At 34.4% G+C, this 22,209-nt stretch overlaps 3 protein-coding genes across 4 annotated transcripts; all 3 read left to right on the plus strand.

Moving 5' to 3' along the window:
* Positions 1-5,011: 5,011 nt before the first annotated feature.
* LOC113768856 (histone deacetylase 6) lies at positions 5,012-10,869 on the plus strand. The gene is made up of 6 exons (XM_027313363.1): positions 5,012-5,616; positions 6,973-7,413; positions 7,587-7,729; positions 9,477-9,567; positions 9,670-9,809; positions 10,199-10,869. Exons 1-6 carry the CDS (start codon positions 5,074-5,076, stop codon positions 10,212-10,214), a joined length of 1,374 nt encoding a protein of 457 aa, XP_027169164.1. The 5' UTR covers positions 5,012-5,073; the 3' UTR covers positions 10,215-10,869.
* An 817-nt stretch (positions 10,870-11,686) lies between these two features.
* Positions 11,687-12,919, plus strand: LOC113768155. Its single transcript, XM_027312403.1, has one exon. It carries the CDS (start codon positions 11,767-11,769, stop codon positions 12,775-12,777), a length of 1,011 nt encoding a protein of 336 aa, XP_027168204.1. The 5' UTR covers positions 11,687-11,766; the 3' UTR covers positions 12,778-12,919.
* A 3,325-nt stretch (positions 12,920-16,244) lies between these two features.
* Positions 16,245-17,664, plus strand: LOC113768768 (probable xyloglucan endotransglucosylase/hydrolase protein 23). 2 transcript variants are annotated; one of them, XM_027313238.1, is made up of 4 exons: positions 16,245-16,268; positions 16,568-16,807; positions 16,917-17,110; positions 17,262-17,664. In XM_027313238.1, exons 1-4 carry the CDS (start codon positions 16,245-16,247, stop codon positions 17,662-17,664), a joined length of 861 nt encoding a protein of 286 aa, XP_027169039.1. The 2 variants fall into 2 exon arrangements, with proteins under 2 accessions (XP_027169039.1, XP_027169038.1); XM_027313237.1 differs by lacking the exon at positions 16,245-16,268 and having other exon boundaries at positions 16,526-16,807.
* Positions 17,665-22,209: the final 4,545 nt, after the last annotated feature.

The following is a 22,209-nucleotide window of genomic DNA, read 5'->3' on the forward strand; positions in this document are numbered from 1 at the left end:
ACCAAAAGTTGGGGTACTTTGAACACGATCGATCATGAATTTTTCTGAATGGCAATGAGAAAAGGTCATGATCAAGCATGCTTCACATTGACAACAAATATTCTTCTACCCATTGAGGCAAGAAATTTGGAGGCATGTCAAAGGACCTAATCATTTTGGCGAAGGATTAAGGGAAAGTAAAGGGCTCCATAGCTTTTTTGTTAGCACTATCATAATTCAGTGATCATCATTACTTGAAAAAGAAGCCTTTTATGTCCGGTAAAAATGAGCGTTTGTCAAAACACTCTACTCCTGTGGTACAGGTAAATAGATAGGGTTGTAGTAACAAATTTCAAATCAACCAATATTATCATGTGCATGGATTAGTCAACTATTCGCTTCTAATATTCCATAGCACCTTTATTCGAAGATGAAGGCTTCTCAATTGATTTCATTTTTGACCATTCTTACAAAAAGAGTTGATAATGTTATTGTAATTATTCAAAACAATGGTACGACTTATTGTGCATTGATGTTAGAAAAAGTGCGTAATGCATATGTTCTGTATTTCAAAGATAAACTTCTAAGATATTATATGTGTTTAATTCCCAAATAGACCCCCCAAAAGTTACTTTTTCTCATTTTGCTCCTTGAATATTAAATTGGATCATATTCTCCCATATGATATTTGATTTTTTTTACATTCAAGTACAATCAACACACTAGGTCCAATTGCTCTCTAATTGCTCCTTTTTGTTGCACGTCTAGTTGTAAAAAGACTCTGTTCTTAACAAATCAATATACAGAAAAAAACTGTTTGTAAAATAGAAATAAAAGACTAAACAAATAAAGGTTTTCATTCCTTCCACTTATAGATGGATTCCCTAATTCTTTTTTTTTTCAAAAAGAATAAAATTGTGAAAAATCAAAATTCGTCTATTTAATCTTCTATTTGTTTTCTTTTCTTTTATTTTTTTTAAAGTTTTGCATGTAACAATTATGGATTCTCAAGACTCAAGGATATTAATTAGAAATGTAGTCAATTTGAAATTATTGGGGTAATTCAGTCTTTTACTAGTAGCATGTGCATCTAACATAATAAACTTACCTAGTAATTGGGCCTATTATGCCAATTGTATATGATTGAGAAAAATATAATACCATAAGGGGCGAATTGATTCAATTCAACATTGAAGATGGAAAAGTGAGAGAAAGCTTTTCCTTGAGGGGTAACTTTGGAATTAATAAATAACATGCATATGTATGTTGAAATGGGCTAATTAACTTCATAATAACCTTTATTAGAAAGTAGTGCTTGAGCTACACTCTATAACCGTGCTCATATTTAGAAAATTAGGTGGGGTGGGTTTTATTTAGGTAAAAGAAAAGTATCAATTTAAAATATGTTTTTTAGTTGAGGCTTCTCTAGCCTTGGATGAGATAGCTTAATTTGTACTTTGTTCGTGTTCATAGTAAATTATGGAAGTAAAGATGGAATTATTTTAAAAAAATTGACAAATAAAAAAAAGCTTATAAGATAAAATATTTTAGGCTTTATACATATCACTCATATTTTTCAATTATAAATATTCATAAAATATAAAAAGCAGGAGTGCCACTGTGTGTAAGAATGTAGTAGTCCTAACCTTGCCGGGCAATTGTAAATGAAACGATGTAAGGAGGGATGAAAGAGTAAATATATAAATAAATAAAAGGTCCTAACCTATTAAAAGCAAGAAAAACTGAAACTGAATAACAATTTTCTTTACAACCACACATTTTCACTCATCACACTACCAGTCAATTCAACCAATTGGCTGAACGTGGTTATTTGTGTGTCCCTCTTAGATTGCTTTCGGGCCGATTCTGCATTTACTCTTGTGTGTGGTTTAATTAGTTGTGTGTCTGTTTATTTCAGTTTCGAAAAAAAAAAACACTACCAGTCAATTCACAATGTGCATTATTGAAACTCATCTAATCATTCATTCCTGACTCTGTACCGAAGTTGTTATAGAATTGTCTGTTAAATAACTAAAAGTAATCCAAAACGTAAAATCAACTCCTATAAAAATAATTTTCACAAAATTACTTTTTTATGTGGTGCACACACATTGTTTGTACATATCACTAGGAATATTTAATTTGCGAATCAAGGGAATAACCTAAGGCTCAACGTCACGATCTTGCATTCGGGCTCTTTTGGCACCCAATCAACCAATTTAAGCCAGTTGAGTTGGCCACGTCCGTTCTAGACGTAGGTCGAGAGATTAAATCCCTCGGTTTGCATCCTTATTCAAGAGTATAAAATAGGAGTAGAAATAGAATAGAAATTATTTAAAAAAAAAAACACACCCAATCACTGTGCGTTTTTGTAAGGAGTCCATCATGACAAGACACCTTCACTAATCCTATCTACACTTTTGCTTATTCGTTTTCATTGTCCTTTGCTTTTCTTTACTTTTTAAGTATTTTGTCTAACTAATGTCATTTCACTTTTCTTTTTTTTTTTTCCCATTTTTGCAAGTTGAGAAGTAATTTTCTTTTTATTTCACTTGTGTGCTTAAAAGTAACTTACCCAACATTTTTATTTTCTTTATATCATACCTTTTTTATTATTATAAATAGGATCAGTTGTATGACTCCACCTACTCCTTTGATGACAGAAATCTGGAACTTATGGGTAACACATAAAGCATCATAGCTTACCTTAACAAATCCTATGTGCATAGATTAATACCAAAATATTAAAATTGAGATTTAAAATTTCACAAATTATTAAACAAACTTCTACAAATTCATAGGATAGCAAGGATGAAGAGAAAGAGTAGAACAGCAACAAATTATTACTTTTGATGTCCTTTATTAGGCTTTTCGTTTCTTTTTTTTTCTTTATTTATTCAAAGAGAGATTCCAAACCCTACAAACCCTACAAGGAGATAAGTGGAAGAAGACTTGACATTTGAACAAGTGATGCCATAATTACCTAGTTAACATCTTTACTAGACAAGTTAATGGGTCGGATTTTATCTATATCCAATCCAGACCTTATAACAGCGTCATGGGTTAGGGTAAGGTTTGATTTTTTATGATCCACACTCAAATTCAGATTCAAATCAGAACTTATCCAAACCCTATGTATAAATAATATATATATGTAAATTTATAAAATAATCTAATGTTTTATGGCCATTAGATTCAGAACAGTAAGATTTGATGACTGTTAGATTAAAGGATATACTCTTAACTTAAGAAAACACCACCTAATCTCGCACCTACCTATTGTGTGCCTTTGTGAATGTAGATGAAACTTTAAAAATAAATAGAAATAGATGATAATAGTTCTTTCTTTGACTTCAAAATATTACATTCAATTTCTTGAATATTAATTTTATTATTTGGAAACAAAAATTGAATGGTATCTATATTATTTTTGAACACTATATATTTTTAAAATATTTTTATTGTATGTTCATAAAAATACCCACCGGTATCCATTGGATGCCCACACCCATGAGGGTCCAAGTCTAAGTCTAGGTCTAGTAGGTTTAGATCTAACCAAAATTTAAGAAATCTGGATCTGAATTAACGAATCCAATACAAGCCCTATCTATTGAAATACCTATCCTTAATACAAGTCCTATCTATTGAAACCAAGTAAGTTAGATCTTCAGGACTTCCTTGGAAGGAAAATAGGCAGAGAATCTATAGTAGTGATTGCTCGCAGAAGAATTTCACTTCTAGTACCTTTTTTTTTTTTGTGGACTCTTTTTACGGTCAATTAGATAATATAAGTGAAGCCGTAGTATTGTTAATACGAAGTAAATGATTGGGTGCCTCACAAACCCTAAGTCCTTGTATACTTTTAAGTCCTTAAATCAGACAAATAACCTATAATTCATTGTATATTTACAAATAAAAGTCAAATGTACACTAACTCCAAACAGAGCAAATTCTTATTCTTACTTTTTTGTTTACCATAGCCTTTATCCTTATTTGGATGAAACTTCTTATCCAACGTATATTATGCGACAAATTTTATTTTGGTTTCTTTTAACGTGTTTTAAACACTTTTTTTTCACTTCTAACGAGGGAAATGTGAGATTTAAAAAGCGAGGAGGGAGAAGGGGATTATAACCTAAGATTTCTAAATCTTGGGACCTTAATTTCAGCTACTAAACGAAGGTTTCCTTCTCAGACTAACATATTCCTAACACTTCAACCATGTCATTTTACTACTTAAGTTCATTGATTTTTCTAAAGTTCATCAATATAAATAAAAATAATAAATTTATCATAATTATGAGACCAAGAAATTGTTTTCCAATAACTGGCCAATAAAGAATGGCTCATAACGATAAATTTTGTTTTTCCAATACATTTAAGACCAACAACCAATTATGCATTTTTTTTTATAGAATTGAGATGGATGTACAATTAAGTCAATTAATAACAATAAGTTATGATTATTTTATTTTATTTTATTAACTTTTCAATTTCTAGATTGATAAACAAGTCAACATCCTAAACAACCATATCAACAAATGACGAGTTAGAATAATTTTAATTTTTTTTTTATATCCTCAAGGCTATATACAAGTTAAAATCAAGATAAGCAACTCGAGTAAATTAATAATGATGTGCTGAGGTAATTTATTTGTTCGATACAATCGAGATCGATAAACAAGTGAACGTGTACAAAAAACTCAAACCAATTAATAATGACCCGTTAGGATTTTTTAATACCCCATTATATATTCGAGATAAATAAACAAGTGAATATCGATCGACAATTCAAATCAATTAATTACGACTTTATAATTTTTTGAATGCTCTATATTATATTAGAGACAAATAAACATGTGAACAACTCGAGTCAATTAATTATGAGGAGTTAGGATAAACAAGTAAAACCAAATAAAGTCCATAAAAAGTGATCAAACTGAAAAATAAAAATAAAAAGGAGAAAAGAAGTACATAAAGCGTGAGGTAAGAAAATTGCAGATACTAAAAGAATTTTCTTAATTCTGCAAGTCCTATTAGGTAAAAACCAGGAGACTAGGGAGCCTTGTCTAAACCTTCAGTCCAGTGACGACGATGGACTCCTCCGACGCCGGCGGTGCCTCTCTGGCTTCAGGTCCCGACGGAACTAAGCGGCGCGTGACATATTTCTACGAGCCGAACATAGGCGACTACTACTATGGACAAGGCCACCCCATGAAACCCCACCGCATTCGCATGGCCCACAATCTCATCGTCCACTACTCTCTTCACCGGAAAATGGAAATCAACCGCCCCTTCCCGGCCAAGCGAGACGACATCCGCCGCTTCCATTCTCAGGAATACGTCGACTTCCTCTCCAGTGTTACGCCGGTCACTGTTCACGACCATACCCACTCGCGTCATCTCAAGAGGTTCAATGTCGGCGAGGACTGCCCTGTTTTCGACGGGCTTTTTGAGTTTTGTCAGGCATCCGCCGGCGGATCGATTGGCGCCGCCGTTAAACTCAACCGGCAAGATGCTGATATAGCCATCAATTGGGCTGGTGGACTTCATCATGCTAAGAAAAGTGAGGCTTCTGGTTTTTGTTATGTCAATGACATTGTTCTTGGCATCCTCGAGCTCCTCAAAGTCCACAGGGTAATAACTCTTAAAACCTTATGAAATGATTCTTATTTTTCAAAGTTGTTTTTCTTTTTTGGTTATGTTTGGAAGTTGTTAATAGGGGTAGATTCATATTTGCTACAAAATGCAGGGAATTTAGTAAAAGATTGGATTTTTGGTTGCATGGTTTTACAGTTGAATAAAAAATATTTAGGACCATTTGTGTAATTTAACTTTGGGTAGATTGTACTCATGCAAACACGTATGCTTTGATAAATGCTTGAGTAAGGAACAATTGCGGTATATATTTTGATGTTTTGGCTGATTGTGGGATGTGGGATCAAGCTATTTTGTGGAGTTATGATCTTATTTTTGTTTGTCTTTCTGTTTTGATTCATCGGTTGAGGTTTAGATGATTTAAGATTTTTTTTCCTTGCTAAGTCATCTAGGTTGATTGTTGGTAAATTGGTAAAGATTTTTTTCCTTTTGGTGATATTATTTTTGCTTGTGCTTCTGTTTTGATTCATTGGTTGAGGTTTAGGTGATTTAAGATTTTTCTTGCTAAGTCATCTAGGTTGATTGTTGGTAAATTGGTGGTGGTTTTTTTTTTTTTTGGTGGTAAGCAGAACATTGAAGGGAATTGAGAGTGTGAGAATTGAATTGTGAACTAACACAAGGAGAAAAGACCCTTAATTATGGAGGGAGTCTATCCATAGCAATAATTTACAACGCTTTGTATGTGGTTTTAACAAAGGGATATGATATATAGGTAAAGGCAATGAATAGCAAGAGCAACTTTAGTGGGACAAAAATTCAGATTCCTTCTAGTAATGCAAAATGTGATCTTCCTTATTGATCAATGAATTGAGACATACAGAAATTATTTCTGTGTGAATTAATTCTTCTTTTCACTTCAAGTTTTTGTATGGAACTTGCATGGGCTTGAATACGACATTCTTCACATTTGCAGTATGTTTTTGCTTATTAGTATGTCATGTGGGAATTAAACAAGGATCATGTAATTACCCAGATGACAGTTAACTCTGTCATGCTTAACAGGGAGCACTCATTTCATTTTTGTTTTACTTTTACTTATGGAGCATCTGTGTGCCTGATTTCATCAGCAGTTCTTATCTAGCAGAAATTTCTATTCTTTGCTATTTCATGAAGACAACTGAAATATGAAAGATTGCCTTAACTCTAGGTTGTTGTCTTCTGGTTTGTTATTATATCTTCTTTCATGTCAAATGCTCAATAGGCTGATATAACAATGAAAATCCATATTATGATATCCATTTTCTTGAAGCGATTCTTTTCTGGTACTTTTCCTTTAAATGTAGCTTCTAGCTTTGCACAGGTGTTCCTCTGATTTGCCCTTTGTCATTTGTGCAGCGTGTATTATATATAGATATTGACATCCACCACGGAGATGGTGTTGAGGAGGCATTTTTCACCACTGACAGAGTAATGACTGTGTCTTTCCATAAATTTGGGGACTTTTTCCCTGGTACGGGGCACATTAAAGATCTTGGGGTGGGTCAGGGGAAGTACTATGCCCTTAATGTCCCATTAAATGATGGAATGGATGATGGGAGTTTCCGTGATTTATTCCGTCCTGTCATCCAAAAGGTTATGGAGGTCTATCAGCCCGATGCAGTTGTTCTTCAATGTGGAGCAGATTCCCTGGCTGGCGACAGGTTGGGTTGCTTCAACTTATCTGTTAAAGGTCATGCAGACTGCCTACGTTTCCTTAGATCTTTCAATGTCCCTTTAATGGTTCTAGGTGGGGGAGGTTATACAATTCGCAATGTTGCACGCTGCTGGTGCTATGAGGTCTCTCTCTCTCACTTCTCCCTGCCATTAGATCCATGCCCTATATTTTTCCTTGGCATCCGTGTTTGATAGTCTGTTTTAGAAAATCATTACTTCTGGAAAAGTTTTGTGATATTTTGAAGTTTCCTGGTTGTTCCAGAATATGACTGAAGTTTAATATTGTATACTTCCAGACAGCAGTTGCAGTTGGCGTAGAACCTGATAATAACTTACCTTACAATGAGTATTACGAGTACTTTGGCCCAGATTACACTCTTCATGTGGAACCAAGCCTCATGGAGAACAAAAATTCAGCCCGGGATTTGGAAAGAATCAGGTAACTTTAGCAACACCTTTTTGTTGTAAATTCTTTTTCTTGATACTGCTGCTCTAACTTTGGTATTTTGCTTAATGGCTTTATAGCTTTTGTTTCTGCTAGCCATGGAGTTTGGATAGGTAGTGTATAAATGTTATCAAATGGATATAGACATCGGTACCATGTTGTTAACAGTTCTAGTTCTGGGAGCACCCTCAGTTGGATCTATTTGAGATTGCGAAGGAGGATGATAGCATTTGGCATGTCAAAGTGACAATGAAATGCTGGAAGTTAGTGAGCTTGCTTTGAGATTTTAACACATAATAAATGGGTTGCTATGCGTTGGCCTATTTCATACAGTTAACTTTTTTTTTGAAATATAAAAGATTTTTTTTTCTTTTTTTTGGGTAGCAATGCCTAGTATATCTCTTAGATTTTACTTTGAAAGTTCCTATAAATTAAACATTCTCAATAAACACAAGAGTCAAGGATGCAGGATATGTTGATATTTTAAAATTCGATCTATTTGTGTAATTTACTTCAGAATTCAAGTGTTCATTGGATAGATAGTAAATTCAGGTTTCTGATAAGGATGTGTGAGATCAAAACAGATAATATATTTGTTAATGTTGGTAAATCTGAGATAAAGGTATCCAATCGAACTACTTATAGAAGTCATGCCAGCAAATGAAACTTGATGGAATGTAAATGAGTCGTGGCGCACTACTAATTTAACTATTGACTGGAAGCCATGATGGAGCCTCTCATCAGTTTAGATTCTTGTGCAAACCCATAATTTTGGTGTGATGCGCTTAATATGGGATTTAGGAGAAATTGAGATTAGGCATGTTTTTTCAACCATCTGAACTAAATATAGGATAATCTGAGCCCTCTTACTCCACAATGACCTTCTTGCCCACTGTGCATGGGGCAGAAGCTATCCTTCCAAAACCCTTGAACCATATCTCTCTGTCACAACTAGTTTACTTCCCTTTCAGCCACAACTGGGCATTAAAAGGATATACATATGTATGCATTAGACATGCAAACTTATATTAACATACATTATGCATGCCTATGTTAATACATTTTTTTGGTGATTAATGCCTATTTTAATTTCATATGTATTAAATATGCATTGTTATGCAGCCCAATACATAGTGACAAATATGTACATGTTCTCTATAAGAAGCCACAATGAGGAAGAAAAGAAAATGGTTACTGTAAAAAAAACGTGCTAATAGGATGTTCTGGGCAGGTCCAAAGCTTGCCCTGCCCAAGGATAGCCTCATCCAACTAGTCCTGTCATAAAATGCTTAGATTTGGTCATGGGCCCAGTTGTTGAAAACCAGTGGAAGTTGCTCGTGACCAATCATTACTACTCATCTGGTAACTTTATCCTTATATGGATATTACTAAATTGGTGTTTTTTGCCCCCAAGAAAAAAATTTAGGTTGTTGTAGGTTTACTGTCCTTAGTGAAAATCTGGTCCATGAAGTTTTCAATACTTATACCAGCCTGTAAAAATCTTTCCATCTCTAGTTGGCTTTTTTCTTGCCTTGTCTACTCTTGATGTTTGATTACATCATTGGATTAGCTATATGTATGGTTTGCTATATTGCTTTGTTCTATTATTGATGTGTCTTCCTTGTGTGCTCTACTATGCTTATGCATCTTATATTCTTTCTCATTTTGCATGTGGATCAGCAAAACCTCCAATTCTCTCTGAACTCGCATGACTGTTTGGTGTCTGTGCATTCTGTTTCAGGAATATGTTACTTGAGCAGCTTACAAAATTGACTCATGCACCAAGTGTACAATTCCAAACAACACCTCCCATTACAGAAGCTCCGGAAGTGGTTAGTAGTGCTACGCAGATGTCTAAAAAATTGCTTTTTTTTTTTAAAGTCAGTACAATCGTCTTTCCACCTTATCTTATATGATCGAGGGTTTCTGAATAGGCTGAGCAAAGCATGGATCAAAGGCCACAACCTCGGATCTGGAATGGTGAAAATTATGAATCTGATAGTGATGAAGATGAAAAGCCTCGACACCGTAGCATAAATAGCAATGTTACACCAATGACAGATGCTGACATGAGGTAGTCACTCCAAGCATTCTTTCCTTGTCTGAAATGATTAGCTATGGGCACCGAAAGTCCCTAACTGGGACGAATATTTTACTCTTCATTGTAGAGTTGGTACAACTTGCCACACCAAAAAGAAAAAAAATAAGGAAGATGTAGAAGAAGAAGTGTTTTAACTTGATAAAATGACTAACTCCTGTATATTTGACGTTCATTCCTTTGCTAGTATTCGTTTCAGAATGTCTCGTTTGGTCTGGCTACTAAGTTATTCCTTTTTTTTTTGTCTTGAATTTACTTTAATCACTTACACCTCTTCGGTGTTTCTTTAAACTGTTGCTCACACGGTATCGTGCATTAGTTTTAATTTCCCTTCAACTAAGCTAGAGTGGCTGTTTCTGAATCAGGGATATATCTGATTAAGTCAAAGAAAGAGGATACGGAACCTACAGTTGCCTGTTCCAAATGATTTCAGGCCGTGCATACAATAGTTTTCTGCAGTGCTGTTTGCTGCTGGTTGAGTGCAGTATGGGAGGAGTAGCTGAAGATGTAAACATTTGTTCTATATCTGTTATTTATCCTTCATTCGCTCTTTGTTGGACATTCTTATCTAACCAGTCGTGTAGGTCAGACACATTGAGAACATACAGATGCAGCTCTGCCGGTTTAGGACCAATTTTGTGTTGTTAAATTGTGGATTACTTTGTCTAGGTTACATTACAGGATGCCAACGGCACATATATATATAGACCTCCCATTGCGGCAACAGTTGTACAAGGTGTTACAAACTTCTGCGGTTTGTGAACTATGTTGTTTTTAGGACAGGACTAGCCCCCAAAATCTTGTACCCCACCAACCACCACCCCCAAAAATTCTCCTCTCTCACAGACACACACAGGTACACGCTGCTTTGGGTTGGATATGCTCTATGCAAAGCGATGGTTCAGTTCAAATTTGTTTGCCCCTTTAGCTCTTCCTTCCTCCTGTGAAAGTTTGGAGGAAAAGGGGACTCTTAATGATGTTTGTTTAGACTTTGTAGTTATATTTTCGCTCAAAAAAAAGGAGGACTTTGTAGTTATATTTTTAGGGTCACATTCTTTCATGTCGGTGGAATTCGTTAGTAATGACGAAAACAAATTTAGGAATAAATTGAAGATTGTTAAAAGCTTAGCTAATATATGTGCTCTTCTTTAGATTGTTGTTAACAGTAGATCCCGGAGAGTTTCGTTGTTTAGGACAAAGGGTCTGTTCTCATCTATTTTCTGGGCTTATTTTTCAGATTTTGATTTTAAAATCATGTTTTTTGACTTACTCTTCAGGTTCTGACTTTAGAATGATGTTCTTAACTGTTTCATCTTTCTTCTTCTGCCATTTAGATTTTTAGAATGGTGCTCTCTACTACTTCATTTTTCTACTTTTGCCTTTCTTTTTAAAAAATAGAATGGTGTTCTGAACCGCATCTTCTTTTTACTCTATTTGGATTTATCAAATTTTCAAAATTAGTTTTTCAAATATTATAAAAAATTTTAAAAATTACTCTAAAAGGTACTCTAAAAAATAGTTTAAATTTTTTTTAATATTTAAAAAATATTTCAAAATATATTCTAAAAACTCTTAAACTCTTAAATATTTCAAAATATTTTTTAAAAATATCTCAAAATATACCGTAAAACTCTGGTACAATAAAAAATTTTAAAAACACTTTCAAAAATAGCTAATCCAAACCGAGCCTTTAGCTTTTGGTTTTTCTAAAGTTCAAAGAAAAATTAAAATTAGAAATTACAAAGTACCTGCTGTGATTTTGAAACAAATGAAATGGAAATAACACTGACAATGATAAGGAAAAAGTGTGTAAAAATAAAAAAAAAAGGAAAGAGAGAGAGTGAGAGAGACGACGTCGTCTGGCAGCATTTGACTCAAGAATGAAAGAGAAACAGAGAGAGAGGTTCCATCTGGTTTTGGTGGCTAATCTCTAATGGCTGCTTCAACCATCAACCTATCTCTACTTTCTCAAACCTTCTCCTCCCTTCAAATCCACCCTTTGCTCACCAAACCCTCCCTCCAATTTCCCCTTCAAAACCCTCCTCTCATACTCAAACCCCACCTCAGGATCCAATCCCAGAAATCCCACATCACAAATCCCCAAACCAAGCAACCAATTCACGATAATTCCTATCCTGATGACGATGGAGTCCCAATTGAACACGTGAAAATGCTAGTCAAATTCAAGTCACGCCACAATTACATACGGATTCTTGAAGTTTCAAGAAAAGCAGACCATCCACTAGCAGGGTCCAGACTGCTTTTGCTTGATGCTCCTGGCAATATCCACAGCATATCTTACTTGTTCAAATCACTGACCAATGCTTATTTTGATGTTTTTGCGACAATCCCACCAATCATTCCTCCTGGACCAATTGGAATTCTTGGTTTTGGGGCAGGTTCAGCAGCTAGGATTCTTCTGGAAATGTACCCACAAGTAGCTATTCACGGTTGGGAGCTGGACCCTTCAGTAATTTCAGTCGGGAGGCAATATTTTGGGCTGGAAAAGCTTGAAAAAGATCATCAAGATCGGCTGTTTATTTACATTGGGAATGCTTTAAATGCTAGTTTGAGAGATGGGTTTTCAGGGATTTTGGTTGATTTGTTCAGTAAAGGGTGCGTGATACCTGAACTTCAAGCTCCACAAACATGGGAGAAGCTGAAGGGATGCTTGAGAGAAGGTGGGAGAATAATGGTGAATGTTGGTGGGAGCTGTGTTGAGCCAGATGATATCAGAAAAGATGGGAAAGTGATAATGGAAGAGACTTTGGAGGCTATGAATAAGGCGTTTCCTGGTGAGGTTTTTGTGCTGAATCTTGGAAATAGAAAGGATGATAGCACAGTTGCACTTACTGGTAAATTGCCTAATTTGGTTGAGTGGAAAAAAGCAGTTCCAAGGCCTTTGAAGTTTTATATTGAAATGTGGAAACCCTATAGAGCTTAATTTGATTTTTTTTTTTGTTAATTTTCTTCTAATAGATTTGTACTGGCATTTGGAATCAATGATTTTTGTAGAGATGAAATGTAGTACCATCGTTGAGTATGAAAGAGGTTGGAATGTGATTTTTGTGCCAGATTTTAGTGCATGTTTTCTTCCTTGCTATTTTTTAGAGTTTTTGTAGAAAAATGCACTGTAGCAATTTGATATGAATTAATTTTTTATGCACTGACAGTGTAGTGATTTTTTAACATTAGCAACTTTGGATATATGTAGGGATGGCAATGGGGGCCCGCGGGGGGTTAATGGGGAGGGTGTTGGGGCGGGGGCCAGGGGAATATTTTCCCCCCGCTTAGAAACGGGGCGGGGGATGGGGCGGGGGTTTAAATAAATAAATAAATATAATTTAATTAGTTACAAACTTATTATAATAATATTATTAGTTATATGTATTATATAATGTCTATTAGTATATATAATATAATTGATATTATTAATTATACTAATAATTATATATGTGTACTAATACAAATTATTAATTGGTTATACTAAATTTACTAATACATTTATACTAAATCCCTAATTACACTTAATACAATAATATTTTTTTCTTAAAAAAAGCACAAGCACAATAATGAATTAGTGATTGTATTTGTGCCAAAAGTGAAAACTTGACTACTTTAGTTATATTTATTTCATCATGTTGGATTGTATTCAAATATTTTTTGTTTGATTGTTTATATAAGTTTCAATTGTAAAATTATAATGAATAATAATTTGATGATGTGTTAATATTTTAGTACTTGATTATTTGCTAAAATTTAATCATAATAAAATTATATAACAAATTTTTATTAGCCCCGCGGGTGCCCCCTGGGGGAAGCAGGGCGGGGGGAGCGGGGGACGGGGGATGGGGCGAGGGCGGGGGGAGTTTGTAGGCAGCGGGGCGGGGGATGGGGGAGGGGTCTCCCGCCCCAACCCCGCCCCGTTGCCATCCCTAGATATATGTCACATGTGCATGATTTGAATTTCAAATTTAAATTCATGTTTCTAAACCTGCTCATGTAAAAAAAAAATCTTTATATCGTATCAAAAAGCTATCCATTTGATCGATGTGAAGCAAAAAGGTAATTAGAAAATGTATTCATAGAAAATATAAAAATTTGTTAGCAGAAAATTGCAATTCAAACACTTTAAATGTTGTTTGGAATGTGATTTTTTATAAAAAAAAGTTTACGTTTCCGTAAACACATTTTTCAGTGATATTTTTATGTTATATACATCAAATCGTTACAGTATTTTTTTTTATTTTTTAAAAAAGGTTTAAAAATAGCTATCCAAACGGGTTTCTCAGCCAAATCAAAATGAAGAATTGATTGTAGTCCCTCGTAACAGGATACTTGCAAGACTTACCACATTTGGGCCATTAAGTAATTTTGTAATTGTTGCTAAATATAAGCATGAAGTTGGACTTGAACTAATTCTGAGTTGAACTTCACAACTGGACTCAGATTGACTGGAGCCCAAACCCTCAAGCCCATTTAGGTACATAAATCAGTATATCACATTAAAGTGTTTTGCTTAAACTACTCACAAAAAATTAAACGGTAAAATACCAAAAAACTCCCTAGGATTTATCAAATATTCAATTTAACTTCCTCTAATTTGGAAACCTACACTATAACTCCCTTTGGTTTCAACTAAATTGAAATTTGGATGGAAAACATTCAATCTAATGGTTGTTTATGAAATACTTTCCGTTCAATTTTCAATTTAATCGAAACTGCGAGGAGCTATAGTGTAGTTTTTCAAACTAAAGGAAACTAAATTGAATATTTATAAACTACCAGGAGTTCATTTATACTAGGGGGGGAATATTGACATTTCACGTACAATCGTTGGATGCTTTCGGACCAATTTTTAATTTAGTTGAAATCACAAGGAGCTATAGTGTAGGTTTTCAAATCAGATGGAATTAAATTGAATATTTGACAAATCACAGAGAGTTTTTTAGTATTTTACCCAAAATTAAAAACAAAAACAAAATTAAAGCTTTTAAAACAAGAGAGTAGTATTTGCAAGCTAGCCTAAGTTTGAATAACTTGACCTTTTCTTTGCTTTATTATTTGCAGAGGCTGAATGAACATAGAGATTAAAAACGAAAGAAAAAACCAAAAGTTCTTACTATCAAGTATCACAAGTTATGATCTGGTCATACACGAAAACAACTTACAATTTTAAAGAAATAAAAAAGCCCCTTATGATTTAGATTGAAACTTCACAAATTAGAGGTTTTGAATTTAATTCTTTTCTTCATTTATCTCGCTTCCTAAAATCCCACATCTCACCCGTTAAAAGTATAAAAATTTCCTAACATCAGGTATATAATTTCAAGAAAAGGTAGATGCTGTGTCGAAAATGACAATCATGTCCAAAATATGAGAATTGAGTGCCAATATTGGTCAAATTTTGATGTTTAATGGCAACTATAACTTAAAAGTAGGGGCAGCATTATGGAGAATTTTCAAAGGAGTTGAGTTCTCAAATTGTCAAAACATCCAACAGTAAGTTACAGTCTGGCAGAACTGGAGATAATAAAATGTTGTTGTTACTTCTCCTCTCAGCCAGCCCTTTCCTAGATCCAGCCTAAAATCCAAGAGCTTTAGCCACTTCTTAATGTTGTTAAATCTCGATTGTTACTTGGGTCCTTTATTTGACCAGCCAACGTTTGGTGATTTTAGAGCTGGATTGTTCTCCCATTTTGACCACTTCAATTGAAAATGGTTTGCGTATGGGCAGTGTGGGGTTGATATGAATTCTCTGATATTGGTCAAGTTCAAACTCGATCAAGAATTTCTAAAAAGCCACAAAACTAGAAATACTTGGGGAAACCAACCAAAAAAAAATGATGGAACAAAATCTTTGAATAGGTGAACTAGCTGAATTATGTATTAGAACGCCAAGAAACTCCTTGGAACTTAACAAAAACTGGTGAAACTGAATTAAATCAATAATGTCTTTGCTCCTCCCTTTTTTTTTCTTTTGGGGTTCAAGGAAGACAATTTACAGGACAAAAACGATGAAATAAATCAATTTCAATTAGTTAGAAAAAGTTACCGCTGCCGACTTAAGAGTTATGTTGGCGAGTGATAACCTCTGTAAGCGACTTATGATCTCGAGAGCATGTTTTGATCCATAGTGGTGATCGGAGTCGAAACTATTTAAACTCTTATGCATGAAAACAAAAATTATCACAATGTATTTTTCACGTGTCATTGATATTAACAATAACGATGATGACACAACTAGTCTAGATTAAGAAAAAAAGAAATACTAGAAGGAATGGCAAAAATGGTCTTTGTTAGACGGTCTCTATCACCATCAATAAAATTTTTAAAGCTTTGCTCCTTGGCATAGCATGAAAGCGAATAATAGAAACTGAAAGGAGCTTTGAAATTAAAGTTTAGCTGTCCATGCGCAGCAACGCGTTCTTGGTTGTATCAACTTTATTAATCGATTGCTCTGTAATGAACGCTAACGTTTGCCATCTGATTTACAGTTGTTAGTTTTTCCTTTCTAGGATACTTCTTCGAGAGCACACGGACAAGAACTCTGACTTCTGTACTAGGAAGCAGCCATCAACTATATATACAAGCCTTCATTTGTCTACCCCAAAGCATAGCAAACTGAACCCGCAAAAAGCTCTTCTTTCTTCCTGAAACTCTCCACTTCCTAGCCAATAAGCCAAGTAAAAATGATCTCCCTTGCCTTCTTTAAAGCTTCATTCCTCCTGCAGATTTCCATAATTGCATCTTTTCTACTGGCTGCCTATGCTGGTAATTTTTATCAAGATGTCGCCCAGACTTTTGGGGATCAGAGGTTCAAGATTCTTGAGGGTGGCCAACTTCTCACGTTGTCCTTGGACAAAACTTCAGGCTCTGGATTTCAGTCCAAGAATGAGTATTTGTTTGGAAGATTCGACATGCAACTTAAGCTTGTACCAGGCAACTCTGCTGGTACCGTGGCCACATTTTATGCAAGTCCGAAAATTTTCCATTTTTTAGTGACTTAGGATTGTTTTTCCCACAAAATTACACCATCTTTGGTGCTCAGCTCATGAGGGATGATTGTACCCTCTTGTGCAGTTATCATCCCAAGGACAAGGACATGATGAGATTGATTTTGAGTTCTTGGGAAACTCTTCTGGACAGCCTTACACAGTCCACACCAACGTTTATACTCAAGGAAAAGGCGGCAGGGAACAACGGTTTAGCCTGTGGTTCGATCCCACAACATCCTTCCACACCTATTCAATCGTTTGGAATCCTCAAAGGATCATGTAAGCCCTTTTCATCAATTCATCATCTTATTCAATTCACTGCTCTGCTTGAAAAAAAAGAAAAAGAGAGAGACACAAAAAATCTTTGTTGCTTAGCAGTTTTTTTCTTTATTATTATTAAATGAGTTTCTGGGATTTCTCTTTTAATCAGATTCTTGGTGGATAACATACCAATAAGAGTATTCAACAATCAAGAGTCAAACGGAGTACCATACCCCAAGAACCAGGCCATGAGAGTCTATTGCAGCCTGTGGAATGCAGATGACTGGGCTACTCAAGGCGGCCGTGTTAAGACTGATTGGACACTTGCCCCATTCACTGTTTCTTACAGAAACCTCAATGCAAATGGATGTGTTAAGGTACCTGGATCATCAGCCTGTGGTTCCACAAATTCACTGAACAATGATCAGGCATGGCAAACCCAAGGGCTTGATGCTAAGGGGAGAAACAGGATTCGATGGGTTCAGCAGAAATTCATGATCTACAATTATTGTAGTGATGCTGCAAGGTTTCCACAGGGCTTTCCTACCGAATGCAGGGGCTCTAGGTTCTAGATTGCTCGAAAATTGTTTTCCTTTGTAAAACATCAAAAGTGGAATTCTTTATTCGTTTTGTAAAATTTCTGACAGATTTTGTGAAATTCTTTATTCTTTGTAATTTGTGAAATGGAAATTAATTCTGATTACGTGTTACATTGTTTGAGTAAAAGTTGAAATAGATTCCATTTTATTTCCTAAGATAAATGTTAAGACTTCATGTAAGCATAATTTGAATATTCTAAGGATGTGCTTCATCAGCTGAAATATCCCTAGCCTTGAATTTATAACTAAAGGAGAAATACAAGAAATTTCTCCACAAGCATCTGATCAAAAAACAACACAACTTTTGCAATATATCTACAAAGGGGCATAGTTATAGAGAGGTTTTGTGCAAATTGAGTTTTTAGACCCTGTTTGGGGTTGCGGTGTTTTTGGTAAAAAAAAAGAAACACTTTTAAGTGCTAAAAATATTTTTAAAGTGTTTGGTGAACAACATTTCATAAAATTAGGAGTAGAGATTTTGGTGTTAAAAGTACTTTTAGCAAAAGCTCAAATTTGGTGCTTTTAGAATAGCTTTTGTAATTTAAAAAAATAAAACATCAAGTTTAAATATTTTATCCAATATTAGGAACCAAATAAAGAAATAAATACTTATTTACGCACACTGACTTACTTATATCATCAACACATTTTTCAATCACCTTTTTATCTTACATACATCACATCAAAAAAATGCTACAGTATTTTTTAAAAAATTATCCCAAATAATCTCCTATCCAAACACTCTAAATTTAGGAAAATTTAGCCAAGAAATTTAAAATTTTTTTTAACAGCTAACATTTGGATCCAACTTTTGTCCTGTGCCCTCCCTGAGGGCAGCACAAATAGAAGAAACATTTTATTAATGTAAGGTAAAGTCATAAGCCAGGGCAAGGATTTGGCTTTGTTAGACGGTGCATCGCCTTTCTTTTATGGGATAATTTCATAAACCTCCCCTGAGGTTTTATGAAATATCACCTAGCTCCCTTGAGGTTTTCAAAATCTCACTTAGCACCCTTTGAATTGACATTTTGGTAACATTGGAAGCCCTTCTAACCAAAAGTAATATTAAAAAATTCATGTTTGAGGAGAGAGATTATTTTAGTGCCTTTAATACCCTTAGACTATAAAAAATGAACATTTTACAAACCAAGGAAAAAAGGTACTAAATTGGAACCATCTTAAAAGTGAGGAGATGAAAATTGGTAAGATTTTATATTATAGTCAATAGTCATTGTTACAATAGGAAGAGACAGTAAAAGCAAATAATATTTTTTAAACCATTTCTACAAATAAAACCTTTCATAGCGTTGAAGGTAATTAGCACATAAAATCATATATTTGAGCAAAAAAAACTTAGTAATAGATGAAATTCAACTTCAATATTATACAAAAATTTTGTTGACCTTGGTCGATCAATCCTTGGTTTTGATGATTAACAAACCAATATGTAGATTTGGGTTAATGTTTTTATGTGAGTAATTTGTTAGAACAGATTCTTGTGGCATAAAAGAAGAAGCAAAAACAGGGCACTCATGTCGGACGCTATCGGACGTCCGAAAGGATGAAGAACATCAAGAAGGAAACTCTGTCGGACGCTCGTGAGGAAGCATCGGACGTCCGGAAGGATCGGACGCACGCATCGGACGCACATCGATCGCATCGGACGTCCGAGAAATTTCGCAAAGATTTGATGACTCTCTGACGACGTTCGGACGCAGGGTTCGGACGTCCGACAGGTGGTTTGGACGCAGGGTTCGGACGTCCGACAGGTGGTTCGGACGTCCGACAGGCCAACGGCTAGTTTTGACAGCATTTAATATTTGACCGTTAGAGAGCCTTTTGAAGCCATTTCTCACCTTCTATAAATACCCCAAAGCACAAGAAGACAAAAGACTTTTGCCAACACAAAATACAAGCTTACAAGTGAGATTTTTGAGTAGAAAGATTCTTTGTTGGTTGTATAAGGGGTTGGGGAAGTTGGGTTGTGAGGTTGCTCAAGTGAAGGTTTCTCTCTAGGAGAAGTAAAACCTTGGTGAAGGTGAACCTATCACTTGAAGTGGTAAAACCTTGGTGAAGGTTGCCTCATTTGTATAAAATAGTTCTTAATTGGGTGAGTGATCTTTCAAGTGTAGGTTGTTGAGGGTTAACTAGAATTGTTGTAAAACTCCTTGGCTCAACCAAAGTGTGTTTGGGGTGAGGAAGGAGTGAGCCTTCACTTGTACATCTTGGTTAGCATCGCCATCAATTGAAGAGGCTATTGGTTTGATATTTGGTTTGCATTTCTTATCCTTTCTCTTTAATTAAGTTTTCTTTATTGTGCTTAAATTTGATATATCTTTGTGCATCATTGTGAATTTGTTTGTACTCATTGGGTTGCACCGGGCACTTACAATTGGTATCAGAGCTTGGTCTCTTTTGATCAAGCTTAACCGCTTAGAGTAAAGATCATGGCAACCATAAAAGTTTCTTTTTTAGAAGGGCAATCTATTGATAGACCACCTATGTTTAATGGTTCTCATTTTAGCATGTGGAAACAAAGAATGATGATTTTCTTACAATCCGTTTATATTGAATTATGGTATGTGGTAGAAGATGGTCCTTATGAAGTTAGAATAGTTGACTCTACCACCAATTTGAGTAGATTAAAGACTAGACAAGAATTGAATGAAAAAGACAAGAGATACCTTTCTTTGAATGCCAAGGCCATGTGTATATTGTACAATGCATTAGATGTAAATGAATCTAGTAGGATTAAAGGTTGTAAATCAGCTAAAGATATTTGGGATAAATTGTGTGTATTTCATGAAGGTAACCAAGATATTAAAGAACAAAAGAAATCTTTGCTTGTTTCTCAATATGAATTTTTCAAAATGCATCCTCTTGAAAATGTTGATGAGATGTGTAGTAGATTTTGTGACATTATTGAAGATCTTAAATTGCTTGAAAAAGAATATTCTTTGGGTGAGAAAAATAGAAAGATTTTGAATGCCTTGCCAAAAGAATGGGAAAACAAAATAAATGCTATAGAAGAGGCAAAGGATTTAAATTCTATGTCCATTGAATCTCTTGTGGATACCCTAACCTCTTATGAATTAAAGCTGAAATTCAAAGTGCAAGAGGAAGAAAATGTAAGAATGTATAAGAGAGGCATAGCTTTTAAAGCATCTCAAGTGGGGGATAACCCATCCTTCATGGGTAATGAAATCATGGAAGTGGACAATGATATAACTCCTCACATCAAAAGTTTCAAGAAGATCTTCAACAAGAGATGTTCAAGAGGAGATTGCAAAATTACATGGGATGAATGCAATTCAAAAAGAGAAAAAGAAGAGTTGGCCCAAATGGCACTAATGGCCGTTGGAGAAGATGAGGTAAGTTCTTATCACTCTTCTTGTGATGAAGATAATGAAGATGATGATGTGAAAACTCTTATGATTAAAATGCATAAAAGTTTGAGAAAATCTTATGCTAAAAATAAAGATTTGAAAACAAAAATAAATGATTTGTTGGAAGAAAATTCCAAACTTTTTCAAGAAAATAAATGTTTGAGAATGAAAAATGATGATTTAAAAAATCAAAAAAGTGTTTTTGATTGCAAAAATAATTTGAAAAGGAAGTTGGAAGAGAAAACAAAGTTTTATGAAAAAATGTTGGAGGAACAAAAATTGTTAAAGAAAAGAATTAATGACTTGAACGAGTTTCTCCAAAATGAAAAACAAAAGTTTTCTCAAACAAAAGAAAGCAAATCTTTTCAAGGCACAAATAAGTTTGCTATGATAAGAAGTAAGAAAATTAGTTGCATTAAATCCACCTATGTGCAAAATACTTCTATCATGTGTCACTTTTGTTGCCAATTTGGACATATGCAAAATGATTGCTATGTAAAGAAAAATATGAGAAAAGGTATGAAATTCATGTGGATTGCTAGATCATGTTGTAATAACTCCCAAGGACCCTATTATGGTCTTGACTTGAAAAATAAAGGGGAAGTTGGCTTTTTGATTGATGCCAAAAGGGGGAGTAGGACTTATTGAAGTTTCTTTGTATGTTGGCATTTTCTAAGGGGGAGTTTTATTTGAACATGTTGGCATTTTCTAAGGGGGAGTTTTATTTGAACTTATTTGATAAAAGAAATCTTCATTTTGTTTGTCATCATCAAAAAGGGGGAGAAATTTATTCAAAATAGACAGACTTTTTTTATGGGTGTGAAATATGAAAATTTTATTATAGAAAAAGTCAGAATTTGAAAAACTATTTGGAGTTTCAATTACTTTATTTCTCTTGCGCTCTACACGAATAGGAATAAATAAATAAAGTTGTGAAACACCAAAAAAAAAAAAAAAAAAAAAAAGAACCTGCAGTTATTCTTCTTTAAATGCATTGAATATTTCATTGATTAAATCCTATATTTTATTGACATTTGCAATTCAATTATATATATGTATGTATGTATAGACATTATTAAAGAAAAGTAGGAAATTTAGAGAAAGAAAAACAAGTTTAGAAAATTTAAATATG

Source organism: Coffea eugenioides, chromosome 4 (assembly GCF_003713205.1).
Source record: "Coffea eugenioides isolate CCC68of chromosome 4, Ceug_1.0, whole genome shotgun sequence".
Lineage (NCBI taxonomy): Eukaryota > Viridiplantae > Streptophyta > Magnoliopsida > Gentianales > Rubiaceae > Coffea > Coffea eugenioides.

Coding starts and splice junctions, on each gene's coding strand:
- LOC113768856 (XM_027313363.1), top strand. CDS start 5,074: ATGGACTCCTCCGACGCCGGCGGTGCCTCTCTGGCTTCAGGTCCCGAC. Junction 7,414..7,586: donor CACGCTGCTGGTGCTATGAG/GTCTCTCTCTCT, acceptor GTATACTTCCAG/ACAGCAGTTGCAGTTGGCGT. Junction 7,730..9,476: donor CGGGATTTGGAAAGAATCAG/GTAACTTTAGCA, acceptor ATTCTGTTTCAG/GAATATGTTACTTGAGCAGC.
- LOC113768155 (XM_027312403.1), top strand. CDS start 11,767: ATGGCTGCTTCAACCATCAACCTATCTCTACTTTCTCAAACCTTCTCC.
- LOC113768768 (XM_027313237.1), top strand. CDS start 16,526: ATGATCTCCCTTGCCTTCTTTAAAGCTTCATTCCTCCTGCAGATTTCC. Junction 16,808..16,916: donor GTACCGTGGCCACATTTTAT/GCAAGTCCGAAA, acceptor CCTCTTGTGCAG/TTATCATCCCAAGGACAAGG. Junction 17,111..17,261: donor TGGAATCCTCAAAGGATCAT/GTAAGCCCTTTT, acceptor TCTTTTAATCAG/ATTCTTGGTGGATAACATAC.